The 16,026-nt window shown below is 37.2% G+C and overlaps 1 protein-coding gene across 1 annotated transcript; it reads right to left on the bottom strand.

Moving 5' to 3' along the window:
* Nucleotides 1–1,101: 1,101 nt before the first annotated feature.
* Nucleotides 1,102–4,777, bottom strand: ptmab (prothymosin alpha b). Its single transcript, XM_081374974.1, has 5 exons — nucleotides 4,191–4,777; nucleotides 2,200–2,262; nucleotides 2,027–2,108; nucleotides 1,841–1,929; nucleotides 1,102–1,746 (listed from the first exon to the last, which is right to left on the bottom strand). Exons 1-5 carry the CDS (start codon nucleotides 4,233–4,235, stop codon nucleotides 1,702–1,704), a joined length of 324 nt encoding a protein of 107 aa, XP_081231100.1. The 5' UTR covers nucleotides 4,236–4,777; the 3' UTR covers nucleotides 1,102–1,701.
* Nucleotides 4,778–16,026: the final 11,249 nt, after the last annotated feature.

Here is a 16,026-nt window from a genome sequence, read left to right on the forward strand (position 1 = left end):
GAAATCTCCGGCAGCTGTGCGAAGGCGGCGAGGATGCAGATGTGAGTATATGCATGTGAATGGGATAGTTCACCCAAAAAGGAAAATTCTGTCATTAATTACTCACCCTCATGTCGTTCCAAACCCATAAGACTTTCATTCATCTTCAGAACACAAATGAAGATCTTTTTGATGAAATCTGAGAGATTTCTGTCCCTCCATTGACAGCTACGCAACTACCACTTTGAAACGCTTCAAAAAAGAGATCATAAAACTAATCCATATGAACAGAGCGGTTTAGTCCAAATTCTCTGAAGAGACTTGATCGCTTTATTTGATGAACAGATTGAATTCAAGCTTTTATTGACATTTAAACATTAATCAGCGAACATTAACACAAGCTCAACCGTGCTGAATGAACCTCATTGGCTCTTGCACGTCACGCTGTCAATGGAGGGACTGAAACCTCTCAGATTTCATCAAAAATATCTTCATTTGTGTTCTGAAGAGGAACTAAAGTCTTGCGGGTTTGGAACGACGTGAGGTTGAGTAATTAATGACTAAATGTTCATTTTTGGGTGAACTATCCCTTTAAATGCATGCTTCCAGCAGGATCCCTTCTATAGCAATAAGTGTAAAATCAACCTTTATCACACCTATCAGGTTAGGTTGTGTTAAATCTGAAGGAGCAGGATGGCTTTTAGGAAATTTATTTTATTTGGTTGAGAACTAAAAAAAAAAAAAAACATCAATGGCACTGGACTTTTGTTTTTCCAGAGTGCTGCAAATGAAGCACACCTTTTATGCAATCATGCCAGTTTGGGCATCTATCTGATGTACTTTAGTATAATAACTTCATATCATGTTGTCCTACATAGTTTGGGTGGTCTCATGAAGCTGCTTTTACCGAACCACAAAATCTATTCATTTCCTTTATACATTGGGTTTAGAAAGTAGTTTCGGAAAACTCAATCTTAAATGTGTCAAAGTTGAGTGTAGTGTCTCATGAACTGAATTAATAGGTAAAGTGCGTCAAATGTTATTTTGAGTCAATGAATATATATTTTCAATGTTTCCTTGCATAATTTTATGTGATTTTGAAACAAAAAATATTGATATAACTCACAAAATAAAAGTTAAGTTTATTGTTGAACAACAAACTCCACACATACAACAAACAGGCCAAGGTAAAACAAATAATGCAGACAAAACAAAGTCAAAAGAAACCAAAACTCCTTTTTTCTTTGGCCTAGCCCTCCCATACAAAAACTAGTTTATGGTACAACTAGTTATGGTACAACTAAAGTTCATACATAAAATTTACTGGAATGCTCTGAGTTCAATGGCTGTTGATTTTATACATGTTGTCTTTATGTTGAAATATTGAGACATGGTCAAACAAGTAAAATTTCATAAAGAAGCACCGTTTTGGTCACAGGAGATCACGATAAAGTGGCTGACCTCTTCACAATATGTACAAAAATATAAAATGTAAATAAAAATACAAACAAATCCTTGTCTTGCTTATTTCATTGCGAATGCTGGAAATCTGAGTTGTGGTCGGTCCTCTAGAAAATTTTTAATTGGGGGTCAGTTGGTTGACATGGGTGACGAACTTGAAAATGACCATGTTTTATGTATTTGAGTCCTTAATGCCACTGGCTCCAACGGTTGGGTTAAAGCAGAGGCGTCTACACCTGCTCAGCAATATGAAACAATCCTTTAATCATCATCATCCTTCTTCTGCTTCTTAGGGTCGACATCATCCTGAAAGAAAAGGGGGATTAGAAAATGAATTACTCGAACTGTGACAACAAGTGGAAAACACTATCACTTGGTTCCAGTATTCTTTCGATTGTACCTCATCATCTTCATCATCATCTTCAGCAGCCCGTTTTGTTCCTCCACCTAGCTCGTCATCATCTTCGTCCTCGTCCTCATCCTCATCACCTGCACAAAATGATCAGCCACAATTAAAAAAAAAAAAAAATCTTTGAATAAATTTGTCATCATGGCAGTAAATTGTGAACATTAATGCTGCACCCACCCTCTCCTTCCTCTTCGTCTTCTTCATCTACCTCATCGTCTTCCTCATCATCAATTTCAGGCTCTCCGTTCTCTTCATTCTCCTATTAAAACGTTTAAAAGAAAAAAGGTCAGTGTATGTTCTCCATTGAACACCAAAGTAGATGAATAGTAGAGAACACTGCATTTAATTACCTTTCCATTAGTGGCATCTTTTCCATTTTCCTTCTCCTCAAGGAGCTTCTTCTCTTTCAAGTCCTAAAAAAAAAAAAAGTAACGTTATTTTTCTTGACTAAAACGTTAAACTTTGTCAGATTAGAGCCTTCTGTGTCCAATAGGCAGAGTCAATGCAGATTACGACTGGCGTGAGCAAAACGCCCCCTATGCGCACAAATTTAAATTGCATCTCTAATGACGCCCCTCTGACATTGACGCCTGATTGGCTGCCGCAGAGAAGTGTGCTGTCCATCATCGACTCATGCTCCCGCCTCCTATCGAGAGAGCTCGTTTGTAATCGGACACTTTAGTGAGGCTCGGCGGCTGTGGGTATTGTAAAAGCAAATGCATTAAGCAACCATATTTTGGCGTGTACGCACTTGCTTACATCGCAGCTCCAGAAAATAAAAAGCTTAAAACGTCAAACAAGCTGGATAATTCAGAACCACGGAATTATGGTTCCGCGAGCTGATGCCGAACTCTAATGAAAGACAAAGAAGCACACGCGTGGCTTCCACAATCTTATCCATCCCGAACACGAACACGACAGAGTTCGGCACGCACGCAAACACCGCCGTCACGTTAACCTGGATTTAGTTCGCGCAGTCGCAGAATTGACAAGAAACCGTCGGCAAAAAAACACAACCCGTCAAAAATGTCAGAATATCGTGTGCTCCTTGAATTTGCTTTGAGGGTTCTCGTTTTCAATTAAATCCCTGTCAAATACAGTTAAATGAGTCTTACCCATGCAAATATTTGCATTAGTTCGTTTATATAATCTTTAGCCCTTAAGCCGTTTATCAACCACATCAACTTGGACCGCCCCCTTAAATTCACCGACGTCTCTGGCTTCAAACTAGTAAACCAACTAGCCCACGTTGCCGTCGCACTACATGGAAAAATAGAAACTCGTTGGAAATTCATAAGACAGCTTACTCGATCTCTGGGCTTGCATATCAGCTGCCTCTGTGAGTGTAAAGGGCTTTCGAGTACGAGACAACGGCACCACAATTTACAACCTAGTCAAACAGTTCGGGTAACATTATCATTTCTTCACTTGTTTATTATACATAAACTTCAAAAATGTGTTATTTGCCTATGAAAACCGATGCACTGCAGCGTTAATCCAAGTTCCGCGTAGCCTATCGGCTGCATCAGAATCAATCGCTATCGGACATGATGATAAACCCGAACAGCGGTAATTCGAAATAACTTGCTTCTTTAATCCCGTCAAATGTGCAGTCAATTTTATTTGTCTTTATCATACATGAGATTTCCTATCGGTTTAGGCTTCAAGCCGCCTAGACAAACCGGCAAACTTTCAGCCCAGAGGCTATCGACCGATCAACGCGTTCTCAACCCCGCCGTAATGCCACAAACTAACCGGTAATGAATGAACGGATTTAGGAATAAATGAGTGCTCAAAACGTTGTTGTACGGAAATGTACATAATCCATAAAACCATAGGACGAGCAAAGCAAGCAAATTGCGTAACATATTTGGCTATTTATGCACGTTTAAGGATCTGGAAAACGAAATAGAAAGAATAACAGGTTTATGGATTTATCGCGCTAAAACAGTTGACGTCTCCAGCGCACATCAACGCCGTTCAAAGGGGAACCGACACGCTTGTATAAACAAAGAACCCGCGCGCGCAGACTGTTACATTCCGGACAATGAGAAATTGCGTTTGAATGTGCTCTCATTCCGCACGCGCTATTGAACTAGTTACAATGTAGGTTATCCCATTTAAAAGTTCTCATCACAATGCATCAATTTAAAATCACTTACGGAGCAGTTATCGTGTACTTTTGCTTTAATTTATCAACGCTTCTTTCCGACTACAGCCCAAAATAGCCTACGCGTTCGCGTTAAATCCGAACTAGGAGACAAATGAAAGAAAGAAAATGTTTTTTTTTTTGTTTTTTTTTTTATGAGAATTTAGTTTATCGACAGGCATCCGTTCTTACCTTTGCGGAGATTTCTTTCGCGGAGTCAACCTTCGTATCGGCCATAATTAATATTATGTATCAATAAAATTCGGAACGCAGGAAAATGCGAGAATAATCCTCCTCTATCCTCCAATAATCACTATTGTAATGAAGCTTTCTTATGCCGACGGCATGTGATGAAGGAGGCTTTAATATAGATTTGTGGGCGGGGCGTGAGAGGCGGTCGGCTGTATTTGATTGGTTAGTGGACTCCGAGGAGGTGTGTTTTCAAGGCAATAGAGTGGAACAATAGAAAGTATTTCCAAACGTAAAAGGACACACCCCCAGCCGGTATTTCAACAGAGAAGACACACCTCCTACCTCCGCTTTTCTCGCTACAAGACAGAGCTGTGCAACGCAATTCCACATTTCCTCAACAAATCCGTTGATACGACATACTAACTCTCACATATGAAGTCGTGCCTCTCTTTTAAAGTTCATGAAATTAATTAGTTAACAAATGTCGTCTGTCCATGAGTTGCTAGAGTTATTGACCCCTAAATCACCCCCAAACACGGCACCTACTATTATAGCATAGATAGGTGGTCAATATGCCAAAGCACACTACGGAAATGTTGTTTTTTGAGCACGTATAGGGGTGGCACTTGGAGCTGTTTTCATGCCAGATGCAGCCCCTCCCCTTTCCGTCAATTTTGCACTAAACTTAGCACTTGAGTAAACGCAAAAACAGCTCTTTTCACCGCTGCCTTCTTTCACCTGACAAACGAAAGGAGAAAATGCGCACAAACCAGCTAAATATTTAGCAGGCATCCCGTTTTAGTTGCAGAACCCCTTTCAAAACAGGAAACCCATGTTTAGATCATAGTCTGATTTTTATTACCGAGAGAAAAAAAAAATAACCACACGACGTAAGAAGCTGCAACCAATGGAAACGCGTCTTCTGCAAGTTGGGCTCTGTAAATAATACTGTTAAAAATGTATTTTCGAATCATTAACAACACACGGTTTGTGCTGTATTATTTGGGATGAGAGTAGCGTTTAAACAAAGCAGAAGCCATAACCTCGCCGGCAAACACAGAGGGGAGGGGAATTTCAGATACTTCATCATAACCTACATTCAAATTCTACTTTGATGACGAGGCTTCTTGCAGTCGGGCGCATCTGATTGGACGCCCAAACGATCAGAACCCAAAGTTGACGCTTTGCGCGAAACTATTGGATGCCAGAGATGTCAATCAAAGTAATGACCCACAGTGCGCGAGAAAGCCTGGAAATGGATTTGAGAAGATTCTTGGCCTGGATATGAGCAGGTCAAATGTGTGATTGTTAATTAGTGAAGTGTACGAAAATAAAATTAAATATATATATATATATATATATATATATATATATATATATTATTAGATCAATAGTAGATCAATAATATTATTAGACAAATCAGTTGTGCCTGAACAAAAAAATAAAAATAAAAAAAAATCAATAGTAGATCTATAATATTAGATCAATAATAACTTGCAAAAACCTGTTCCACTAACACATAGCCTATAGACCATCTTGTCAAAGTAAACATTTAGTTCACAAAAATAGGAAAATTAAGTTTGCCTGCTTGTACAAAGGCTATAATATTACAGATTATCATCACCTAAAATAATTCATATAACATACATTGATCACAGTGCATCTATCATTTTATAATGGATTGGTATAACAGTCATTAAATTATCTCTTCTTTACACGTTATAATATGAATACATATCTGGTTTGTTATAATAAAATCAATGATTTTGTCTTTTAAAAAGATATGAAAACAACAATACAAATTTGATTAAAAAAAATAATTAATTATTCTAATAAATAATTAATTATAATATAATCAATATAATTACTCTTACCTTAAATTCTGCTTAATCATAATCTGAACACTTATTCTTCACCCAATAATGCTCCACTTTAATTCTAGCATCAGGCCAAATTTCCTGCTTCTCAAGCTGATCTCCCCTGAGGCGGAGTATATATTGCTGTACAGGATAACAGACACAGAGAAACACTTCCTCATGAGTAGGCAGTGAAAACTGTGCATGCGTGGACCTGCCAGAGAGATGTGGAGGAGGAAAGCTCTGCTGTGAAACAACTAACTCAGACGATAGATGGCTTCCCCTCGCTCTCTGAGCTTCAGACAGGTGCATTCTTCTGACAAGGGCACATTATTCTCTGTGCAAGACAACCAGTGCCTTAGAAAACTACCCAGCTATCAATGTGCATTCCTTCACCATGAGCTTCTTCTAAAAAACATGCTCCTCATCAAATAAGGCTGTTAATTTCCCTCTGTTTTTCTTCTCATAGAGCCTCGCTCAGAGACAGGAATGTGTTCCCTCTAGTGGGAAACGCGCATTACAGCAGCGACTGACATGCTCTCCTTTGCAACAGTGATTACAATATTAACACTCTGCCTAATTTATTCTTTGTTTCAGCTCTGCTTGATGTTTGAAAGTAATTTAATCTTTGCTTTCCTAGAAGATTCAGAGAGCCGTATTGAGCTTGCTCTTCAGGAATGTTTTGGAACTGAGATGCCGTTTCCGCAAGGAGAAAGTGCTCATTTGAAAGTAATAACACTGGCCTGGTGTATTTTAAGCATAATGAGAGCAAGTGCGTTCTGGTGATCCCTGGCAGACAATTACTATACAGCAACGATTATGTTAGAGGCTCTAAATACTTCCTCAGAAGGGACTTAAAAAAAAACATGTATGCAATTGTATTAGATGTCGGTGATTTTGTGCACAAGTCACATGCTCTTAAATATTCAAAGTGTGTAGTAAGGGAAATCGTCCATTCAATGAAAGTTAATGCTGTCCAATGAACATTAGATGAACTATTAAGATGCGTTTTGGTTGATTGATCACAAGTGGACGCCGCTAAATTTCTGTAAAAGTGATTTTTAATCTCAGAAATATTTATCTGGTTAAATAAAGGGCAAAAAAAAAAAAAAAAAAAAAAAAGGTGTAAACGGGGTCTAAAAAGAGGTAGTCAAAAACACATTTGACCGGATTGCTTTATAGTGTGTAAATGCTATAATGTGGTCGAATGCGTTCGAACAGCCACAAGAGACCGTTTACTCTCCGTCAACTGACCTAATGAGTAAACATAGGAAGAGCTCTAGCCAGACGAGATTTAAACTTTGTCGGCTGAAGACTCAAGTTTGGTTTGAAGATGAAAAACGTACCAAGCACAATGTTCACTCACCATTCTTTATTTCTAACATGCACTCATTTCTTGTGTCAGAGCAGAAATGAATGCTGACACTCTCTGAATGTTTTTTCGATGTCTCTGGGCATGTTCATATGTAAATTGTGTGAGCTTATTTTGTCCGTTAGATTGAAAGATCAGAAAAAAAAAAAAACACATTTCCCCACCCATAGACCCCCCCCCCCCTTAAAGAAATCAGGACAGAAGTGGTTGAAAGTGGACAAAAGAGACAGATTAAAACACCAGGAGTAAACGAGAATGTGTCTCCCTCATCTACTTGTGATCAGATCGGCCAAAACGCATCTTAATAGGCCTACCAGGTGTAAACAGTGCTGAAGACATGCATACAAACAAACATGGCACAGTACAACAAATGTACACATCCCGAGAAAATTTGGACTTGAATGGTTCGGACTGAGCGAGGTGAAACACAATTCTTCCCATCCTTCCCACAAGAGTGTGAAGTCATAAATTAGGCATGGTGCCCTTGGTGAAATGATCGATAACAAGAGGGGGAATGAGATAGTATGTGAGAGAGACCTCTACAGAATGCATGTCAGTTATTTTTAAATATAATAATAGCCTAAGGTGAACAGGTAAGTAAACCTAAACTGTCAACGTCACATGATTTTGTAACTTGTCACTCATTGCTAATAATAGTTCAGGTAGGCTGTGTGCTTGATGAAAGAAGGCCTCAGATTACCCCACCTCCAAGACTTGAGATGTGGCCCAATTTGCGTACTTGCACTGTTCTATGACGTTTTGTAGTATGCACTGAAAATTCAGAACAGAAAAAGTCACTTTAAATACCTGGATGATGCACTTAATTAACTGAAAAAACAAAGTGTGTAATGTTGGACACTTAATGCACTCAACTGTCACAGCTTTAATCACGTTGCTAAACGATAAAATAACCTTGTACAATCCATACACTATACAGTTGAGTACATGGTGCATAGTGTAAGATTTGGGACACAACTTTGGTTAAGTCCGTACTGTCTGGATCTGTCTAATGCAAGCTATGATCAAACTGTTCTGGATGCAATAGTTATTTACAAACTACTAGTGCATTTAGATGGAAGTCGCATGCTCTCTTTAGTTAGATACTTATTTTGATTAAGTAATTACTTCACGACCGTTAAAAAATTATGTTTTATATATTGTGAATGTAATCCGTATGTACTACTTTCGCTATGTTGTTCTTATCACATAACCTGTCAGCGTCAGTTGCGTCACGTCACCGCCATTCACAAATCCTGTCCCGTGGCCTCATGGGATAGTAAAGTGTCCATCGTATGCACAAGTTGGTCATCCGGGTACTTTTTTCCTACTCTTTTATGAGTACTGTGAATTCGGACATACTTCTTTTGTCACATACTGTTTTTCGCCTATATAGTAGGGAAGTATGTGATTTCGGACGCAGCTTATCTTGATACCTTCTTCACTGGATTCATTTGAATATGTAGATATGCACAATGTATGACTAGAACAGCTCTGGAGGTGCAGTCAGCCCCCTCGGGTGCGATTCTCTCCTATCCTCTACGGGATTTGTTAGCAGCTGCAATATGTAGTAGCCGAAGCTCCAGCAACATATAGAAGAAGAAGAAGTAGTTTTATTTAAATGGCGCCTTTCCGTAGCTCAAGGTCGCTTTACATTGTACATTACAATACATTTGCACACACACATACACATTGCAAATACATAAGGCCACATTATCCACATATACATATTAAATAGAAATGTTTTTAGCTAGAAGAGTCTAGAAGGTAGACAAAGTTGATATATTACGAAGTGTAAGGGGTAGTGAATTCTATTATAGGAGCATTAACACTACATGACCTTCCACCTACAGTGGACAACCGAAAACGAGGAATGGACAAAAGTTCAGATGATCTAAGGCATGCAGGGTGATCTAGATCTGACAAATATGGAGCTGCAAGACCATTAAATGCCTTAAATGTTAGAAGTAATATCTTAAAGTGAATATGTGATGAAACAGGTAGCCAGTGAAGGTCATGCAGTAATGTGAGCAGAACGCCTGGTGGAGATGAGAACTCTTGCTGATGAGTTTTGAAAATACTGTAATCTTGCAATACGTTTTTGGGCAGACCAAGAAATAGAGCATTGCAATAATCCAGACGTAATGTGATTAACGCATGAATTGAGATTTCAGCATCAGGTAGAGTGAGAGGAGATCGAAGATGTGCAATACTACGAATATGGAAAAAGAGTTTTTAACCACAGAAGAAATATGAGAGGCAAAAGAGTTGAGTGAAATAAGACACCAAGATTACGGACAGATGAAGAAGGAAAGAACATGAACCCCATCAATATCAAAGGACAGGTCCATCCTTTTGACTGAGGTAGCAGGGCCATTCATCAATATTTCAGTTTTGTTATTATTTAATTTAAGGAAATTCAGGGACATCCAATGCTTGATATCCCTGATTCTTGCAGTAAGTGAGTCAGGCAGGGATGGCCTATCAGAGCTGGTGGTGAGGTAATTTTGAATGTCATCAGCATATCAATGAAACTGAAGTCCATGGCATGCATGCGTATGATGTCACCAAGTGGATATATATAAATGATGAACAATAGTGGACCAAGAACTGAACCTTGAGGAACACCCTGTGAAAGCGGAGCAGTGGCAGATTAAATCCTTGTATAGTGATATAATACTTTGTCGCTGATGTAAATGAGCCAGGATTGAGCTGAACCAGTGATGCAGGTGTAAGAAAGGTGAGAGATAAATATTTCATGGCAGACTGTGTCAAATGCAGAGCTTAGATCGAGAAGCATCCAGATGTTTATTAACCCTGAAACCTTGGACAGAAGAATGTCATTAACCACACGAAGAAGAGCAGTTTCAGTGCTGTGAGATGGGCGAAATCCTGACTGAAAAGGTTCAAAAAGGCCATCAGCATCTAAGTAAGATCTCAATTGTGAAGCCACAACTTTTTCAAGTATTTTATTTAAGAATGGTAGATTTGAAATTGGCCAGTAATTATTCATGTTTAGATGGTCAAGGCCTGATTTCTTAAGAAGAAGGGGTCACCGCAGCCATTTTTAATTCTGCTGGAAAAATAGCAGATGCTAAACTACAGTTTATCATATGTGTTATGAAAGGTGCAACCTCTGGAACACACATCTTAAGCAAAACAGTGTAGGATCAAGCTGGCAGGAGGTGGAATTAGACTTCACAATTAGATGGCTAATGGCAGCAGAAGTAGTGAGAGTGAAAGCAGAGAGAGAGTTTGTTGAATGAGCTCAAATGAACATTTGGGTCGCTTGTATGACGGGTGTCTTTGGCAATGGATTCAGCGATTGACTTCGAACATATCATGCTTGAATCAATGGCATTACCTGGGCCTGATTTTATACATTCAAGATACACCTCAAAGTACTAAAATCATAGACGTGTATACGCAGATGCCACATTCGACAGTCCAGACACGTCGACTCGTCCACCATCTTGGAACGGTCAACATGTCATCACTCACAGTAAGAATTAATTAATGCACCCGAGATCGAATAATATAGCCTAGTATGTGAAAAATTAAACATTAATGATGTTGGTTATTATTAAATATGTACAATGTACAATTATTAATTCAGTTATACTGAATAATAATATTTTTTTAATAATAAGTAACTTCTGAATAATAACAGAAATATGATTTAAAGTTTTAAAGATTGCATACAGTGTGCTTCAGAGATTTCTGAATTCACATGGTGGTCAACGTTTCATTTAGGGAAGATAAAATCATACACAAAGGTTCAGCAAACTTTCCCGTCATTTAAAAAAAAAAACCTTTGTGCCTTTTGACAGTGAAATTAAGTTGTGGGAATGATGTAATAGTAGCAATTGATATGTCTCAAATTTTAGGCTTCAGGCAGATCTTTTTGTACAGTAAGGCCGACTCAGTGTATTTATCCCAGGTTGTTTCCATGTCACCTCAGTACTCTGTTATTAATGTATCATCTAAATTTACACTGCTCTGTTTTCCCACTCTTCTATACATTTGAAGCAAAGGGAGCCACTGACACAGTCTTCCAGCGGAGTGGAATGGAAAGGAATGCATGGTGTTTCAAGACCAGTGTTGGAGAAAGTTCCTTTTAAAAGTAATGCATTACCATATTGCGTTACTTCCTAAAAAAAGTAACTAACTGATTATATAGTATATAATAGTATATAACTAGTATATTTGTGGTAATTAACATATTTAATTATTGCGGGTTAGTGTAATATTCAGGGTTTGCATTTCACTGTCTCATTCATTTTGAGGAAAAAAATTGTGAGATGAGTAGGCCTAAATGCATGTTTACATTTAGTCTAGAAATACCATAAACATTCATGTTTACACAGTGCACACAACACCTCTGAATTTTAGGGTACGTTTACACTGCAAAAATATGCTTAAAGTCCACATGAAATCAAAATTGACCATATTTACTTTGTTTGCCTAAATTGATCGTTTTGTGGTGAACAATTAATCCATGCAAGTCAATCCACACAAAAAAATGTTTTGGCTTCGTAATCTTTAATCAAAATCTGAAAATGCCCCTCCCCTCTGCATTGGAGGACCTTCTCTGATGACGTAGGTTTGAGGAATTGGTTTGGGAAACGCTTAACCACTCCCCTCAAACCGTTAGTCTGCTATGAGCAGAGATGGAGAGGAGGAGCGCTAGAGTAAAACCCTGCCCTCTGTTCAATATTCCGTTTCACTGGGAAATACGTCACAACACTGGAGAAAAGTCGTTTGCAACTTCCGGTTCACGCGGACTTTAAGTTTTTCCAGTACAGATGACACCATTGTCAAAATGATCCCCATTCACACGGAACCGCGAAAACTACTAAAAACGCTGTTTTCTGCTGCCAGGCCAGTAGATGGCGATAAAACAATATAGAGTCTGAAAACGCAAACTTTTGAAAACGGGTTTCAAAGTGCAAGTTTTTGAAAATGACAATGACGTCATGCACATGCAAATTAGGTGTTCAGTCTATATTATAGACTGAACACCTAATTTGCATGTGCATGACGTCATTGTCTTCAGAGATTCCTGCTTTTTGTTGTTTACACAGAAACCATTTTCAAAAACTTGCACTTTGAAACCCGTTTTCAAAAGTTTGCGTTTTCAGGCACCCAAAACTCTGTAGTCGTGTAAACGAACGGCCAAAACGCATAAAAAGTCTTGCGTTTTTAGTTGAAAACGGTGTTGTGTAAACAGCCCCTACTCATGATTTCTCTCAACTTGTTTGAAAAATATATTTTCTTTTACATTTAAAAGTAATGTGTTACTTTACTAGGTACTTAAAAAAATCTGATTTCGTAACTCACGTTCGATACGCATTTTTACAAATTGAACTTTAATTTGACACAACGTTTTAAAATGAATTTCTTGTGTGACGCTGAAAGGAGCAGCAAAACAGGGCACACACCCATCATAAGAGTCTGTCGTAAGTTTATATACAAAAACTATTTAAAAGCAACGCACTGGAACCGATAAACGTGTGCTGTGTGAACCGGCCCTAAGGCCCACATCTAACGTTTTTAGGCTACTTATTAAAGAAAGAGTTCACCCAAAAAATTCAATTCTCTCATCGTTTACAGTTTTACATTTACAAAAAGTATTTATTTTCCATACTATGGAAGCCAATAGTGGAAGTCATAGTATTCATTCATTTTATTTTTTATTTTTGTTTCGAACATATTACAAATAGACAAAGAAAATACAATATAACATATATAAGTTGTAAACAAAGCAACAAAACAAACAAAGTATTTATCCACAATATTTGAATAAATAACTAATGTGTTCGAAAAGGAGCAGGAGGAAGCCAAAGCTTATTACTTCCCACCCCTAATTTCAATGCTCATAATTACTTAAACACTTATTTACGTCATTTCTTTACAAACCTAAACCAAACACCCCAAAAACAATGAAAACAGAAACACAACAGCCAAACATAATAATTTACTGTGCAGCCCAGCACATTATAATCACCTGTCCCTTTACAGTCTGTATAATATCCCCGCCCAACATTACCTATCTTCATCCCTGTATCCTTTTATAAGCATGTTTCTATACAATATTTTAAACTTATATATATTTGTACTGTTTTTTAGCTCCAACTCCAAACCATTCCACAAACTCACACCACATACCGTTATGCACATGCTTTTCATATTTGTTCTGACTTTTAATTTTTTGAAGTTATACTCCCCTCTTAAGTTATACCCACCCTGCCTATCCATAAACATTTTTTGCAACTAAATTATTTCTTGCTTTGTACAAAATTTGAGCAGTCTTAAATTTAACCAAATCAATGAACTTTAATATATGTGATTTAAAAAACAATAGATTGGTATGTTCAAGGTGTCCTGTATTATTAATGATTCTTATAGCTTTTTTTTGTAATGTGCATAATGGCTGTAGGTTGGTTTTGTAGGTATTACCCCATATCTCCACACAGTAACTTAAATACGGTAAAATGAGAGTATTATAGAGTGTATGTAAAGATTTATGATCTAAAATATGCCTTGATTTCACTAGTATTGATATAAATTTAGCTCATTTTGCGGTATCCAACAGATTTTATGGTCAATAATCACACCAAGAAATTTATTTTCATAAACTCTTTCAATACAAACGTTGTCTATCTCCAATTTTATATCAAGATTTTTTTTGTGTTTCCCAAATAACATTATCTTTGTTTTACTTAAATTTAATGACAATTTATTCACATCAAACCACTGTTTTAATTTTTTCATTTCTGATGTGATTATCTCCAAAAGCTGTTGTAAATTGTCACCAGAACAGAAAATACTGGTATCATCTGCAAATAAAATAAAATTCAGCATATTAGAAACTCTGCATACATCATTTATATATAAAATAAAAAGCTTAGGACCAAGAACTGACCCCTGTGGCACTCCACAAGTTATATTCATACAAGTTGATTTATGTTCACCAATTTCCACAAATTGTTGCCTGTTTCGTAAATAGCTACTCACCCAGTTTAATCCTACTCCTCTAATGCCATACTTTTCCAGTTTATTGATCATAATATCATGATTGATCGTATCAAATGCTTTCTTTAAATCTATAAAAATTCCTACTGCATATTTTTTGTTATCTATACTACTTGTAATTTCCTCAATTAATTCCATTAATGCTAAGGATGTTGATCTATTTGTTCTGAATCCATATTGACTGTCAACTAAGAGTTTATATTTTTCAATAAAATTATCCATTCTTTCTGCAAAAAGCTTTTCAAGGATTTTAGAAAACTGGGAGAGTAATGAAACCGTCCTGTAATTTGTATAGTATGAAGAATATGGACATTTTATGTCTATAATTTGTGGGAAAATGCTCGTTCACACATTTCTGTGTACCTTTTTTATTTCTTTGAAGTGGTTCAGCTCAAATTACTTTATGGTCTAACACACATAAAAAGTGCACTAAAGGATTGGAGTATGCAGCAGAAAGTGCCTGAAGCTAAGGAGTTTTTACATAGATGATCACTGAAGTGCACTAAGTACATGCTTAAAGTGCTACAAATGTATCATACAGGAAAGATTTTCAAGAAACCAGTGAGCAACAGAAGGAAGAGAGCTGTGAGCACAATATTTTATTAACATAAGAACTTTGTAGAACCAAAAAGGATCAAATTTATTAATGTAAAAAAAAAAACAAAAAAAAAAAACAGTTAAAGTTAGAAACTTGTTAAAACCTACTAAAATAGTTAAAAATTTAACTAAATTCATCATTTTTTTACTTCAAGTGCGACAACTTTTCTTTGAAGGTTATGTGTCCTCTTTCATTCCTGCCTTTTGCAGAGAAATCCTGGTTTCCCACCTAAAAAGTGTTTCCCCTTCTCTCATTTACCCACAGCATTGGCAAATACTGCCCTCCTTTGTTCATCTGCTGCATGTTATCTGCAAGAGTCAGATCATTGCAGTCTGTTATTCTAATAGCGAAAATAGTTTGGAAAATAGTTCACAAAACTAAGACACAACCAATAGTATCAAATATGAAACATTTCCCTCCACCGGACAAGGTTATTTTCATTCACATGGCGTTGAAGAAGTCCTCTCTTCAGCTGCAACACACATTGTGTGATGAAACTATAGGAATGTCTCAGGCATAATGGCTGCATTGTGTATTTATTCATTAGCTTTAATAAGAAGCATTCACAGTCACATAGAAAACAAAAATAATAGAGAGAAACAGCGACTGGGCATCGGGGACAAGAACTGCGTATTAGAGCAACCATTGTGTATATCTGTATATCTTCCAGTTTGTCCACAAACTACATTTTTCACAGAGTGGTGTCAATAAAACTAAGACACGTTAGAGACACATTAGAGAGGTAATTGGTGGCTTGGTGTACAGTTATGATGAATGGTGGTTGAATATGATGAAAAGGTTTGGGCCTCAATGAAAACAAAGCGTCTAAGAGCACATGGAATTCATAAAGTAATGGATCAAAGGTATTCCTTTGGTTAATATTATTCTAACATGGACACTGACACCATTTTCTCCCACAGTAACCGAGGTTAGAGGACAAGGAAGAGGAGCAAAAGACTTTCCCATGGACCCAATTAC

Source organism: Scardinius erythrophthalmus, assembly GCF_964197995.2.
Source record: "Scardinius erythrophthalmus genome assembly, chromosome: 9".
NCBI lineage: Eukaryota > Metazoa > Chordata > Actinopteri > Cypriniformes > Leuciscidae > Scardinius > Scardinius erythrophthalmus.